The sequence below is a fragment of the Melanaphis sacchari genome, unplaced genomic scaffold (genome assembly GCF_002803265.2).
Source record: "Melanaphis sacchari strain LSU unplaced genomic scaffold, SCAv2.0 Contig0_pilon_pilon, whole genome shotgun sequence".
Taxonomy (NCBI): Eukaryota; Metazoa; Arthropoda; class Insecta; order Hemiptera; family Aphididae; genus Melanaphis; species Melanaphis sacchari.
The window spans coordinates 5044925-5062198 of NW_020270366.1; the positions used below are offsets into that span (position 1 = coordinate 5044925).

Consider the following 17274-nt stretch of genomic DNA (forward strand, 5'->3'; position numbering starts at 1 on the left):
TAAGTCCTGAATACACCGTATGTGCTTAATGCATTTGCCCGCACCGCGTTGTCTGTATGCTACCGTGAAGTAGGTATGAAGCTAGTGAGAATGCGACGTGGCGGTCGCTGACAAATCCAAAATTACGATGGCGAAAAACATAACGTATTGTGCTATGATGAATTAAATATGTGTCACGTTTCTGGTCATTAAGTACGGCTGCGACGGCGTTTGTTTAATATGTTTTAGCGGACCGAAGGCAAAAACGTCGTCGTCAGTCGATTATTTCATCTGGCGCCGCGCCGCCCGCCGTCCGGTGTCGTCGATCGACCGGGTGGTGGAGGTGTCGGCGGCGCGGGCACTCCAGCGGGCCAAGCAGCAGCAGCTGTTTGTAGTCACCGTCCGCGTACAGCGCACGTCCGACCTGCACGCAAACCGAACGTTTCCCGACGACGACGCCCGCTCGTGAGTATAATATAATATTATATATATATATATATATCTCATCTCTAATAGTTATCATTGTTATCACAAAAACTTCTGTCTTGCGTGGTAGAGGGGGGCGGCGATAAGTTCCACGTACCCAAACGGAAACGCTTCAGCGTCCCTAATATCACATTACGCACACAATTATTATAAAGTAATAATGATTTGTACGTTACGACGTTATATGAAGAGATTGTTACGGGTTTTATTTCGACTTAGATAGAATTATTTTAAAAACTATTCAAATAATTTTCCCAAATACGTTTTGAAGACGCTCGCGAGTAGATAACATGCTTATTGTTGTAGTGTTCTAGCCATTCCAGGTATTAATTAATGATTATTAATAAAATATATAAATGATTAAACGTTAAATATTATTAAAATAATCTAAAGAATATAACATGATTCTGAATAATGAATAATAAATAATACTTAAGGAACATTTTAGGGTTTTAAGATTATGTGTTTAGTAATAATTATTGTATTATCGTACCTGCAGTACATAATATTTTAAAACATTTTACGTATTAATTTTTTGTCTAAAATTGTTTTTTTGCACTCAAAAAATTAAGTTAACAATTACTACAAAAAAAAAAAAAATAAAAATAAATATATCGCACCATTCAATATTTGTACCTACCTACGTTATATGCTTTAAACATCAATTATGTTTTGCTCTTCATTATTGTTGTATCGTATCGCTTAATATTCACAACTGTTAATAATAAAAATAAATATAGCTATTTACTATTTTATAACAGCACATTAATTGTTATGGTTTGCAGAGACGAATTTAATAATTATATTACAACAAAACATTATTCCGTTATATTCGTTGCAAAATTGTTTTTTATACATTTTTGTTTTTTGGTTTTAAATTTTAACCGTTCTCTGTACTTTAACATTACGTTATTTTAATGAAGTAGTTATATGCGTATGTCTATATATCATAATAATATAATATTAATAAATTGTTACATAAATACACATCTGACTATAATTTACTGTTTGTGGACATAATTTTATTTATTTCGCTTCCATGATACTCCAAAGTCGGTTCATTTGCTATAGTAATATTTTATTACGTACCTTCACAAAGTATTTCTAACGACATTTTTTACAATCAAATTATGTTATTCGACTTTTACGAGAAGTAATAACTACCGCTTTTCTTGCTAGCAACCAGATCCTGTTCATATTATTTAAAAAATTACAATATATATATATATATACATATATATTTCATAATAACTGTCACATATTTTCTTTTCTTTACTGAATGTACACATTTAAAATATAGATAACCGACAATAAGATACATGTAATATGTTATAATGTTGTATATTATATAGAAGCGAAATCGCAGTACGCGAGTAAGCCACACAGCAATGTCGATAACCTATTATATTAATGTACAGACTATATTGTATTACATTACTATTTACTACTATGTAAACGCGCATCGTATATAATATCGAAACTGTATTACACATCATAAGTGTTTATCTTTGAGCGATACAAATTGTATTTTTTTGTATATTTCATGTTCACCCAACCTATAACAAGTAACAATATATTATTTATGTTTCGTCTCGCACGGTCCAAACTCGAAGAATAAAATCCACAGTGCAGTTTATTGAAAATAATAATATATAACTATGGTCGATAATGTTATTTTGATAAGAATTATTTAGTTATATTATAGACACATGTCCACGAGCTGCAATTATTTATCTATAGTGTGACGTTAGTATTTTATAACAACAAGTGGTAATCTAATCTCAATAGATAATTCAGTAATAATATTAACGTCTCACACGTCGCATCGCATAAAATATAACAACAAAAAAATTAATTATTAAACCTATGCAATTCTTCTATAGTGTTATTTGTAAATATAATATTATATAAAACCTACCTTTTATAATATTATATATTATTCAATATGGAAGCTCTATAGTTATTTTAGTTATTTATGAATACTGATAATTTATTCTGCTGCATGATACATGTATATTGTATTATCATCGTGGTAATGTTGGTGTCATACGACTATTATAGTTCTATTTATTGTTAGGAAACATTTGATAAATCGATAGAATATTCAAAACAGGGTACTATATGATGACGTGAAGTTTACTAAACATGTATGTAAACGTGTCGAAAACTCGAAACCAATTTGTAAGACGAAGTAACGATACTTAATAGTAACGTAATAAGGATGTGTATATTGATATATATTTATATATATATATATATATTAACAATATATGTATATTGTTGTTATTTGTTAGTGAATGATGACAACGTTGTTTCTTCCATTCGTTTTTTTTTGTGTATTGTAATATCACAATCAAATAATTTATCAAAACTACAATTTGTATTGAATTGTTATAAATTTATAAGGTTGAATTTTAAAATTCCAAAATTCTTAAATTATAATAAAATATAATTTGATGATCTGATGAATTAATACCCGGCTATCAATTAAAATTAAGTAATCTAACATACTTACATGCAAGAAACTATTATCAATACAAAAATTGTAACTAAAAAATTTATATTATATTAGTAGTTTAGTAGGGTAATAAAATATTGATCTAATTGGCATTTTGAATCTCATGTTTTCTCATATGACATTTTAATATTTTTGAACAACACGTTGAATAAAAAATTCTTATTTTTTTAACCTAGATTTAATCAATAAAATAAGAATAAATTTAAAATCGAGTTATTGAATTGTTAAAAATGTTTTTCATAGTATCTATTTAGTATTTGTTTGGATAACATAATTAATAGCTATGAATGCAAAAAAGTTTTGAAATGTATTTTGAAAGTCTTATACTCTAATTTGAGTTTTAGTCAACTTAAAACTGTAGAACAGATTAATTTTGATGTTAATAATAATTGATAATGATTGGTATAACTAGATGTTTCAAATTATATTTTATATTTTTTCGATTCTATGTCAATAAAAAAGATACGGAAAACCTGGGTGCTAATAAATGACGTGAGCATAACCGATATGTATCATAATTAATAGGATTAGGATATTTATGACCTTAAAAACACTAAAAAATGCATGCAAATATACACAATAAATAAAATAATATACCCTTAAAAAAAAATTAAATGTCTTTTTAAAATTAGTTTATTAGGTACTAATCCAAAATCTATTCCTAATCAATTTATAATACTATTTTTATAACTTTAGACTTAAATACAAATACGTACAAATATGAAATTTTTGAAATTAAAAATATAGGCATCACCGCAGATCATCGTTCATAAACATGATTATATTGATTAATAAACGTAGAGTCATAGTAAAGATAAATAAGTAATAAAGATAAGTTAATAATATAAACTACATGTTTTTTTCGTTTTCGTTAGTTATGAAATCAACTATGCCTATCTATAGGCACATATTGATGTTTATATTATATTTAAGTTATTTTTTGGATAAAATATGTATTTATTCATAAAAATCCCTAAATATGAAAAAATATGCAAAATTAAATTGAATATATCTGATTCTATGCCATACAAAATGAATATATTACTGGGTTTGCAATGTGTACGACTAAAAGAAAAAATATGCAAAAGTCTTAAACATCTTAATTTATATTAGAAAATAGTAAGATATATTTTTACTTTTTTTTTCAAAGAGACAAAGTCAATATTTAACTTTATCAAAGCGCTTAGGCTACTTTATCTTGTATATATTTACTTTCTTTTTAACTTTTTTTTTCTATGTAATTCATATATCATATTGTTTACTTTTTCACCCATTTTATATCTTATTAATTTTTGTTTGGTTTAAATATATAGGTAAATATATATTAATCAATAACTGGCAATTCATAAATCTATAAAATAAAAATAAAACATTGTTTAAACATTTAACTTTTGCAAGTAAAACTTCAAAATAAGATTTCTTCAATTTTATTTTTGTAAAATATTATTATAGGTTGAAAATGGAAGTCGATTACGCGTGGGGAACGTCATCGGATAATGTATCGGTTCAAAAGTTAGAGCAACACTTTCGAAAAAATTTTGAATCGCTTCAACCAGAATACTATATTAAAGTACCAGGCAGAGTTAATTTGATCGGTGAACATGTAGACTATTGCGGTTATTCTGTGTTCCCAATGGCTATTGATCAGTGTATCGTAGTGGCGGCGAAGAGGACAACCGATCGGCATACTGTGGAGTTGACCAACCTATGTACGGAACGGTACGAAAACGTCTCCAAAAATATATCAGATATAAGGTAAATAAATCGAAAATATTGAAATGTCTGGTTTGCAAAAAAATATAACCCTATACGAATTAAATTGTTTGTTTATCTGGACGCAGCGCGGAGTCGTTGAGCAAAAGTCCAAGTTGGTCGAACTATTTCATGTGTGGAGTAAAAGGAGCCCGAGAATACATGAGTGAAAGTCAGCTAAAAGCCGTTGAAAATGTCGGTTTTTTGTTCGCAATCACCGGTAACATTCCTGAGAGTTCGGGATTGAGCAGTTCGAGTGCACTAGTAACGGCCGCCGTAATGGCCACACTGGTCGGATACGGAGTGAGTATATCATAATTATTTATTTTAATTAATTATACATGTTATGCAAATCGATATAGTTTTTGAAAACAACACAAGATATAATTAATATAATATTGGAGTCATGCAATAATAAACATAAAAACTACCGAAATGTATGCACCTTAAGGTTTCATAACAATTATATCTATAGATATATGTTTTTTTACTAAAAATGAACTATTATTTACTTGAATTTCTTTAAAGAATAATTGCATGTAAGAATAAAAAAGGTTGTCACACAGTATTTTTCATAATATTGATATTGCAGTCATGATAAAAATATCAAAATTTACATCCCCGCAGCTCTTTGAAGACGGCGTACCTACCGTGCAGGAAAAAGTTTACGATAACGTTGTTTATAGGTACCGATCAGTAGACTCGAACTGGCAGAAATCAGCGCCAAATGTGAAAGATACATTGGTACAGCTGGCGGTGGCATGGACCAAGCGATAGCCGTGAACGGCAAACAAGGTGACCCAACGAAAACATAATAGATATTACCTATTTAATATTTTAAGTATATTATTATATTGTTCAATAAATATTGAATATGATATTATCTAATTTACCTATATTATTATAATATATACGTTTTGTTATTTATTTGTTGTTAATATTGTACCTAGTTAATTGTTATTTCGCGGAATTCAGGTTATGCGGCCCGTATCGACTTCAATCCCTTGGCGGTCAAACAATTCCGACTCCCAGCTGACGCCAAGTTCGTGGTGGCTCAAAGTTTAGCTGTCAAGAACAAAGCGGCATCTAATGACTTCAACACAAGAGTAGTTGAATGCAGATTGGCTTCGCAAGTAAATATCTTATGCGTTCAATTCGAAATGGTCCAGCATTATCTGTGCAATATGTTATATTTCTTTTGCTTTTTCATATCAGTCTGAAAATCGCGAAAGCCCTATAATTAATAAATATTTGACATAGGAAGTGTTATTTTTAAATGAAAAATACTGGTTATTTACAGAGTTTTTAAATCTATGTATTATTTTCATAAATTCTTTGTTTTATAATTGTTTTTAATATAATTACTGGCCTCTAAGACACTTCTTGACAACTCCACAAGATGCCTCCAATGCAATTGGTGTTGATATCTTCTAAAATTTTAAAATATACTTATATTATTCACAAATGTTACCATAAATCATTATAAAAGGTGACTCGACTGCGAATCATCCTTCAAGTTAATCAAAGCCAGTCAAAGCTGAAAGTATTATATTTTTTACCCATCATATTTACTTATTGTATATAGTGTACAGATTGTAAATTCTCAATAAACGCAATTTTTCTAAAAAAAATATATATAATTGTTTTAAATTTAACGAATCATTGACAAAGAATAAGGTCATTGAGAATTTAAGAGTTTCTAATTTTTATCAAATATAATTTTGCCAACCTACCATAACTGAAAGCTTTCAATGAAATTTCAACTCTTGATTTATGTTTTTCAAAAAACAAAACGGGAAATACATCCGAAAATCTGCCAATCTTATACAACAACGCAATAACAACAGTTATGAAGATCAATAAATATATGTATTTCTGTTGATTTTTATATTTATGTTACTCAATATATTTATGAACAACATTTAAAATTTATTTGATAAATTTTATGATTGATAAATTGTGAATGGGTTTCAGGTAATTGTGCTAGCAATTGAATCTCGAATGGAAGCAGATGACTGCGTTGGCGACGTTGCAAAAGCGTTCAGGCAATACGCTGGACCAAATGATCGAATTGGTTCATCAGTACTTGCACGTCGACAGGTATTCAAAGTCAGAGGTATGATGGTTGATCGATATATACTCGTATAACATATCGTTTATTTGACTTTATAACTAGAACAATCGTTTTTCTTTCATATAGGTGTAAATATTTATCAGTAAAAGAAGACCGCTCAGCGAGTTCAGTTTGACGTCAACAGACGATGATGTCGCTGATTTTTCTTGCATCAAAGACTTACATGTTGAAGGTGACGATTTTAAATATTTTAATAAATGAGAAGTGATGAAAATATGAACTAAAGTTAGCCAATGTAATTTTGTAATTATGTAGTGCTAAAAACACACGTACGTTTGAAATATGCAAAACAAAGTGAATTTTAATAAATAAAACAAATATTAATTAAAACGTGTATTAGTTTTATTATAAAATATACAAATCCCATAGAATAATCGAAAATAAATGGGTACAATGGTACTGTAATAATAAAAAATATTTTACATAGAAGTCCATAAACAAAATTTCGTGGATAATTAATAATTATTAATAGATTGACGGCCTTTATCACATGCTATTCTGATTTTATTTGTTTCAATCAAAAAATTTACTTTAATATTTTTAATTTCACAAATTGTAAATTTATTTATTTTTAATAATAATTTAAAAAAAAGTTATATAAGATTTAAGAAAATACTTCAAAATAATAATTATCAAAAACAAATAGATATCATTATTTATTTAATTTTTTACTTTGAAAAAAAATGTAGCTTGAGTTGCGGAAAAAAATTTAAAAAATATAAAATAGCACAAATTTCCGATGTATGCAACAACAATAAATAAATAGTATTTTACTATTTTTCAGTGATCTATAAAAAAAAAATTCTGCACTTTAATATCTTTAAGACGTTTTGAAACTAATATACAAATGGTTTACTCGAAAGTCACGAACTTTTGGAGTGACTACCAAACGATCATCACAATTTGTTATTTAAATTGTTTTAATTCTTAACATGCATCTTATGTTACAGAGGCCAAACGGATGGAAGAGTTTTGTAAGTTATGTGAGAATTCTGGAAAAGCGTCGGACCTCGGGAGATTGATGGACGATAGCCATTCGTCACTGCGAGATCTATATCAATGCAGTCATCCGGACCTGGAGGAATTAGTGGCAGTATGTAAACGGGAAGGCGCGTACGGATGCAAGCTCACCGGTGCCGGGTATATTATATTTTATTTGTATTAATTTCAAAATAAAGTCGGGAATAAAACATTATATAAATAAAGCATTAGTTGAATAATCAATTTTCGAATAATCGTACGAATATAATTTACTCAGATTGTACGATTATAATATGATATAATATCATATACATATAAATATATATTTTAATATTTTAAGAAATCAATATTCTTAAAGTATTTAAAATCTATATACAAAACTATTATTATAAATTAAAAAAATAATAATTCATATTTTATTATTATTTTTAATAATTTGAATTTTAGTTTAACTTCTTTAAATTATTATTATTAATTTTTTTTACACTAGATATTAGTTATATAACATATATAATTATGTCTATGAAAATATGTAGATATATAAAACTTTAGTTTCTAAGAATTTAATATTAATATTGTACAGTTTTTGGTATATTAAATCAAAACAATTGATCAGATAATTTAAAAAGGTATATTTTTTTTCAAAGAACATTTTTAAAAGTATAGCCGCCTAATGGCTAATAATAATCCTTGATTTTATTTAATTATTATGTTTTACGAATAATATTAAATAGTTAATCAAACTTAAGTTTAAATTATAAATCGTAAGCAATACAGTAATATCATTCCAGTCTGGGTTCTATTTTAGTTACAGACAAAATAGTATTAATTTGTGGATAAATATATTTTTAATATGTTTTAGTTGGGGAGGATGCGTCGTGGCTATGGTGCCGTCAGATGGCACCGACAGATTTGTGAGATCCGTTAGAGATCAATATTATGCAAATAGAGAGACTTGTGGTAAACATATCGATCAACTTGTGTTGCAACAGTCCTTCTGAAGGGGCTTGCTGCATTCACGTCAATACCACTTCTACCAGTAACGAAATTTCCGACCACCTTCCGTCTCTTGTGCACTTATAAATCAAATGCAAATTATTCTGCATAGTATATTTGATCAATAATTCAATCGTATATTTTCCCAATAAAATAGTATATTTTTTTGTGATAAAAATTATAGACAGTTTATCAAATATTGTTTTAATATTATTATATGTATTGTACCTATAAGTTTATGAATATTGTTACAACTGTTGTATTTATTATGTATTATTGCTTTGGTCAATCAATGTTTAAAATATAAGTCGTTTATTTAAAATTAATTAAAATAAAAAAAATAAATTATTTACCTACACTGAGCTCTTATGTTCTTGATTGTGATGCTAGTATATTTAAAACTTTTCTTCAGAAGCAAATAATACGATATGAACGTTAACATTAACCTGTTAGTACATTATGGACATATTATACTCATAGTTTATAGTGTTTACTACTTGATATATTAAAATATGAAACATGATACAGATAATTTTTAAAAAACAATTTTGTGTAGTACTTAATTGATTTAAAATTTTAACTGTGTTTAAACAATTATCCTAACTGTAGAGACTAACTGGAAGGTTAGTAGCTGTAGATTTTTCAATATTGTACATTAGTAATGATAAGTTAAGTTTTAAAACCTATTCTAGACCAATCTTATTATCTATACATACTAATTTTACAAAGATAATTTCTTTAATACACCATTGATCTTATAATTTTGTATTCGATTTTTATATTAGACTAATTACTTTATTGTGATTTTAGTAATTATTAATCTATATCCCTAAAATTAAATAACATTGAATCGAATTTATTAGTATACTGAATCGACCTAGTGTGCCACAACTACATTAACACGGTTAGTTTTCTATTTCCCTATTATTGTATTTATTTTTTTAAAGTTAATTCTTTTGAACATTGAATATTTAAGGTACCTACTAATTTAACTTGTGCAATTAATCATCGAACATCATTCAACTGAACCTAAAAATATCACAACGTGATGTATAGGTATATAATTCTAATTTTATTTTATTTTTTGAATTCATAAAATTAACAGTAAATGTTATTTTCAGTGAGCCATGTTTAAACATAAACACTAATTATGTATAGTTTAATAAATGTGATGATTTATCGTTAATTTTTTTTTTGCTATTAAAAAATTACTTTAACGACACTACACTTAATTAAACAACCTCGTATAATATTAATATATTCAGTTACTATAAGCACTAAGCAGCTCGGCATTTATGTAAATTACCTTTTGGTAGTGCGAGGAATGACAAATACTGGCCTTATAACGTTTTATTTTTATTTTATTATGATTTACAAAGAAATTTAAAATTTGATTTCCCGGAAAAATATTTTTAATAGAATCTTTATCAAACCGATATAATGTAATTGAATTATAAATTAAAACCTTAAACTATTCAGGAATAATATAATGAACGATACTACTTAATTATTTCCACAGTTATAAATACTTAAATTAAATTCTTTTAAAACCACCGATCAGCGAAGAAATTCATAAAGTACTTTTTAGTTTACGTGTTCCAAGCACATCTGACGACATAGAGTATGATACTTTAATGAAAAGTTTGAACAAATATTTTAAACCTGTTACTAATACTTCGCGGCTAGATACACATTTTATCAAACAAAAAAAAAGACAGAATGAAACTGTGTGTCAATTGGGTACACGTGTCAAGAATCTTACATTAATATGTGGATTTTCATTGGAACTAACAACCGTAATTCGAGACATATTCGTTGTCGGTATGGGTTCGGATCCGATCCAATATCGTTTCTTAGGAGAAGACGCGTTAAAAGTTGGAATAACATTTTCAAGCTTAATGGAAATTGCAACAACTAAAGAAGAACCAATAAATGACAAAAGTAGTTGAACAAAGATAAAAAGTATCAAAAATATACAAGGGTGGTCAAACTAAACGAAAATTCTACGCTTCCAAGGAATCAAAAGAGAAATTCGAAACTTGTGGCCATTTAAATCACGCTCAAAAAGATTGCAGATACAAGGACTATGTATGAAACAATTGCAGCGAGAAAGATCATTTATCCAATATCTGTAAAAAGGGTAAGAAAGAAAAGAAAAATACTAAAACACTAAATAAACTATTGTCTAATAACTATGTCGATGATGAAAAAATTACCTAATACTTTTTTTCTGCAGTTAATCAACATTTTTAAAATAGAGCTGTTAAACCGTTTACAGTAGATTTAATTATAGAAAACAATAGTATACATTTTTGAAACAATTATAAAGTCAACTGTTCACTCATATAAAATTACAAAAAACATGATATTTCTCTTTCTGATTACATCGGAGGGGATTAAACCGATAGGGAAAATATTTGTCAATTCAGAGTATCTGAACAAAAACGGTGGTTATTGTTTAATGTGTGAATACGGGGTCGATAATATTATATAAGTAAACATGACAATGTTTTCAAAGATGAAATAGACACTTTTAATAAATATGAAATTTCATTAAAATATATCAAAGTTGTTGTGGTACCTAATTTCTATAAATCTAGTTTAATTCTTTTAGCATTAAAAAGTAAAGTTGAAAATGAAATAGAGCGTTAAGAACAATATATTGGTTCCCGTCAATCATAGCGAGTAGGCAACTCCAATCGCACTTATATTAAAACTAGATAGTATGGTTGAATTTGTAATGATTTTAAGATAACAATATTTAATTTGATATTTAAAAAAATCAAGATAGTCATTTTATGAATTCTATTTTTAGAAACATTTTGGTATCCAAAAACTTTTACTAAGGTTGAGTCAATAATTTTTAAACAATTTTTAAAGTTTGTTTAAATTCAAATTTATTTCTCGTTTATCAGTGTTACAGCGATTATCGATTATTCAGAAAATCTATTTGAAATAATATAAAATTGTACAAAATTCAAAAAATCGTAGAAAATAAATGGCTAAACATTTTTCATTTTTTTTTTTTTTTTTTGCAAACATGTTTTAACAATCATATCAACAAAATGGCTATTTTAACTTTTTTTTAAATATTAAAAATTTCCTAATTTTTCATACAAAATTTGAAAAATTAATTTAAATAGAGCACAGATGAATATTGATAATTTTTTTTAAAAAAAGTCGAAATGTTTAATAAAACAAAAATTATTGTAATTGTCAGTTTACCGTGAAACGCTCTATATATATGGAGAATAGTTGTATTAATAAATATTGTCTGGACATATTTCAGTGGCAGTCTAATACTGATATAAAAATAAAATAAATTCGTGGTCATCAAAACTTTAGCCAGATTAATGCTTATTTTCAGAAGTATGAAAACCAATCTAAGTTCAATCTATGGAAAAATACATCTATATAGAAACAAAATTATTTACACGGCAATAATAGTAAACTTTTTCCGATAAGCTATAAAATCCGATTTTAAGAAATTGCCCACGGTTACCAGATAGAAGTATAATTTTGTTACACTCTCAATTACTTACATATATTTACTATTATAATAAAACCATACTATTTAGGCCCCTTGCCCCCTTTAATTCTACCACTGGTTAGTTTTTAATAGAAGAATAAAATTTGTCTTGTAATATTATTGGGCAACAGTAATTTATTTAAAGCACGTATTTATATAATGTAGAAGGTAATTACGAAATATATGATGTAAATTACCTAACTCATAACTATTTTCTATTAATATCTGTTTATATTTTATAGTATAATACAATTTTGTTAACAGTTTATTTCGTTGTCATTAGTTACATCTTACATATATATATATATATATATAATATTACTTCAGTATATACACTGCTCATAATTAGGAAATTAGACACATATGAAACTTAATGATTGGTATTTTTTAGATTTAGCCAAGTTTTTTAGTAAAATTGCCAAACCTACATACAAAAGTAAGAAAAAAAAAAACAAAGAATTGCTATTAATAAACATTCACAAATTATAAATTTAAAATTTTTAAATTTATCAAAAAAAATTGTGATGGATTTAAGGTGGACAAATGTTTTCCATCATAAGTTTACCTGAAAATTTTTTCATAACGCTCAATAAAAATAAAAAGTCTTACAATGCGTATACATGGTGTATTAGTTTAACGCCAAATTTAAATCCAAGATTACGTTAAACATACAAAAAAATAAATCATGGAATGGGTATGAGTGATATGACAGCAGCAACGAATATAAAGTTCAATTCTTTAGTCAAATTAGTATTTTTATACCAATAGATATTCAGTAAAAATAATTGTAGGTTTGTGAATACTATTTTGTCTTTAAAACAGATACACTTTAAGTTTTACTCATTATAATATGAAAAGTGTTAATTTAATAAATTATTACCAATTTTACAATTCCACAAAGCTTCAAATACTTTTTATGTAATGTATAGATGAATAAAAGTTAATTGTGACTAACGAAAATATAAAATTGTAACTTGCTTCAGCACATTTTGAGGTATCCATTTCCGTGTAGTAAATTACATCCAAATATTTTTAAGTAATATTATTTATTTGTTTGTAAATTATTTATTATTATTCATTATCAGAGGTCAAGGAGATACTATGAGAAGATCAAAATAGGTATTTTACCTTTACATCAATTAATGTATAAAAGTAACTTAAATAGACATCGATGAATTCAAAAGGTTTATAAGTATTAAGTACTATAAATGCAAATTACTATACCCATTTTAAAAATTGAAAATTTACAAGTACAATTATTAACTATAACTAGGCTTTGTAATTGCCTACATTTTAACTTTAGGCGCAATTTATGAACATGTACCTAACTGTATAATGTATAGCCGTATAGGTTTATTATTGATAAATAATTTGAAGGAAGAACCTTATTGTAATTTTCCACTGCACTAAAATTTTAGATATGATAAATGAAAAAAATTTTTGTCTACCCCTCAGAAAAAAATACTCCTTATTTTGTCATCACTTTGGAATTATTTCAGAGTCAATACATATTATGAACATATATGCAAAACAAATGCGTGAGAAGAAATATAAACGAGAATATGTAATAGGTATATAGAAATTTGTCCTTTACAGCACTTTAATGTTTTAAATATAAGCACTCCAATATGGTGATATTCTATCAACAACCTATCTATGGTATAAACCTGCGATTGGAAATACGTAAGGAAACAAAAACATAATTATATACTTTATGAACAGTACATTATTTTTAACATTAATTATTTTTCTACGAAAATAACAGTAGATAAAAAATTGTCTTTCATATGTCAATGCTATGATATACTGTCCACAGATAGAGAATTTCTACAATAATATTTTTAACAAATTTTGCGCATTATTTTCATATCACATTCAATATCAAAACGTCATCGTTCGTGGTATCCAAATGATACGATCATTATTGCGAGTTATTTAAATTGTATATACTATTATATACTTTACATCATAGCATGTCGGATTATTTACCTGGTGAGATGTAGGTAATATAAACAAGATAATAATTCCCCCATCAAATAACGTACGTGCTGTATATATTCATATTAATATATATTATATACCGTATAGGTAATATTAATAAAAAACAAGCATACACATTTTGTTTATCAAGTTGCTACTGCTGCGCAGAAATATAATATATACAAGTACGTAAAAGTTTCGAGATTTTCATCGGCTACGACGGATGCTGACGGACTAAAGGTTCTTTGACCTGACGAAATGATAAATATAAATAGTGTTTCATACATATATAATATATACAAGCGTTGAAATATAAGTAGGTATTTCAATGCCGTTATACAATATAATATGTATTCGTATCGTATAAGAACTAATGCAACCGTGTGCGTTGACATATCAAAATTGGAATTGCAGGATCGACGACGTAGTTTCGAGAAAAACGTATCAATGTAATATATAATATTATATTTGGTCGGTAGTGGCAACGGTGGCTGATGAAAAGGTCACGTGTTGTTTCCGTTTTACTTAAGTGCAACGCAGAAAATTTGAGTTCAGTAAACTCAATTTTGTGTAATTAACATTAATAAAAGTTAATTGAACTATTATAAAACTTAGAAATGAGAACAGCATTTATATTAATTTATCTGTTGTTTACGAAATTTAAATTTGTTATAAAATGTGAATACTGCAATTTTATAAAAATCATAACTCTTTTTAAAAATTATGATATCATAAAACTCTATGTACAATTACAGATAATATTCTTACCTTTAAGTTTTATAGTAAATCAATTCACCTTAATAAGAACACGAAAGTGATTCTGCATTTCTGCAGAAAACAAATTTGCCATGTTAACATTTGCAGTCATTATTTCTGGTTGAAAGAAATCAGGAACTCAGATTATATAATATTTTAATAAGGTTAAATATTTATGTACATCATATTGTTTGATTTTTCACCTCATCAAACAATAAAGCGATGGATATATTTTGTTCCATTATCATGCCATGAATAGTAAGTACCTTTATAATTGATTAAATATTTTTGGAGCAATTTTGAAGGTTCAGTAAAATATTAATGCGCATAGGATTATCATATATTAATAACACTTAAGTATTCAAAATCCAAAGTATATAATAAATATGATATTATAAACTAGCATTTTATTGTACGTCACGAGTCATTAATTTAGAATGAAAATAAAAAAATTCAGTTTAAAAACTGTAAACCATTAAATATTGATAATTTAAAAATATACATTATATGTAAACTTGCAGTATCATATACAAAGACAATAATAAAATTATGAAGTAGGCCATTTTTAATTGACTACTTAGCTGTAAGCCACGTGAAAAACATTTTTTCGTATTTTAATCGAATAATTCTCTTAATAATAAAATTAATCAATTTAATAAATAATTTAAGTATTACATTATGTGGTGTTGTGCAATACGGGCAGCACATGTGACAATAAAATGTATACTATACCTTTCGTACTATACTTACTCGTATGTATTATCAATTAATAGTGGCGGACTGGACGACCGGGATACCGGGAAATTTCCCGGTGGGCCGCTGCTCGTATAAAATATAAATTTATTAATATTATTATTGTGAAATTATAAATTAAAATATTATCTAATAAGTATGTTATATTATTAAACTTAAAAACCCAGATTTCTGATTATTGCGGGACTGGCTCGTGTTCGGCCGGTCCGGGCTTGTTGACAACTTATTGTTACAAGTTTAAAAATAGAATCGAAAATAGTTATTACATGGGCCGTTATAGGCGAATAGGCGATGGATAGGCGATAACAAATAAAATAATAATTGTTATTATCGCGCTGTCGCAACTCGCAATAACATCACATTACACATTTTATATTATATTTTATTTTCGTTTTTCACTGTTTAGTGTTTTAAGTGTTAATAGTGTGAATACTGATGAGGTTTTATTCATTGTTTTAAATATTATTTATTAACGTTTTAATTGTTTACTATTCAGTATTCATATTTTATATTTTACGATTTTCAATAATGAGTGAAGAACAAAAAGCAATAGTTAACAAAAGGAAAGGTGGTGCAGAAAAAGCAAGAGATAAAAACAAAAAGCTGTTGTTGGCCTCAGCAAAACAGTGTCTGACACTAGATGAACTATTTAAACCACAAAAACAATCTCTAAATAAAAAGGTAGGTAAAATAAAATGTATTTATTATGCTGTTTAGACATTTAGTTAATAAGCAATAACTAATGTTATAATTTTAGATTCTGAACGAAGTGATGAATGTATTGATTTTACTATGATGTGTGTTTTTTTTTTTTTGCGTCTAACGACAACATTTGGAGCAGTAATAATGCTCCGATTTTTGACTTCAGCCCCTCTTTGAATAGGAAAATTCATCTAGTTGGTACTTTGGGGGGGTCAAAAGTAAAATTTTCAAATAGTTTTTAAAAAAATCGAGAAAAACAAAAAAAAAAAGTGACAGAAAAACGACAATTTTACGAAAAACCATTTTTCGATAAAATCGATTTTTTGATTTTGCTGTAACTCAAAAACGAATCATTGTAAATACTTGAAATTTTCACCAAATGTTTATATTATGGTTATCTCTTTACAGTTAAATTTTCAAAATATTTTGACTATTTTTAAGCTACTTATAGACAATTGAAATTTTCGACTTTTCTAAGTTTTTTTTTCTTCAAATGCCGATAAAAATTTTTTGGGTGGCCAGAAAATCTTAAAAATTTAATACAAGGTTTCTTATAAGTTTTTCTTAAAGTGATAAATAGAAATCCGAAATCGTTATTCACAATTTTTTTTTTATAAGTGCTTAAAGTTCGAATTTATACGAAATATGTCAAAATTTAAATTAAATTTCATACGCTCATAATGCGTATGTTGGCCAAATACTTTTTTT

At 26.9% G+C, this 17274-nt stretch overlaps 1 protein-coding gene across 1 annotated transcript; it reads left to right on the forward strand.

Annotated features, from left to right (window-relative positions):
* The first annotated feature begins 341 nt into the window (after nucleotides 1-341).
* Nucleotides 342-9068, forward strand: LOC112599066 (N-acetylgalactosamine kinase-like). Its single transcript, XM_025345790.1, is given in 10 exon segments — nucleotides 342-444; nucleotides 4436-4738; nucleotides 4825-5038; nucleotides 5422-5530; nucleotides 5711-5883; nucleotides 6723-6877; nucleotides 6959-7041; nucleotides 7820-8009; nucleotides 8713-8832; nucleotides 8834-9068. Coding segments are annotated over 9 exon segments (1440 nt in total). The 5' UTR covers nucleotides 342-444; nucleotides 4436-4442; the 3' UTR covers nucleotides 8934-9068.
* Nucleotides 9069-17274: the final 8206 nt, after the last annotated feature.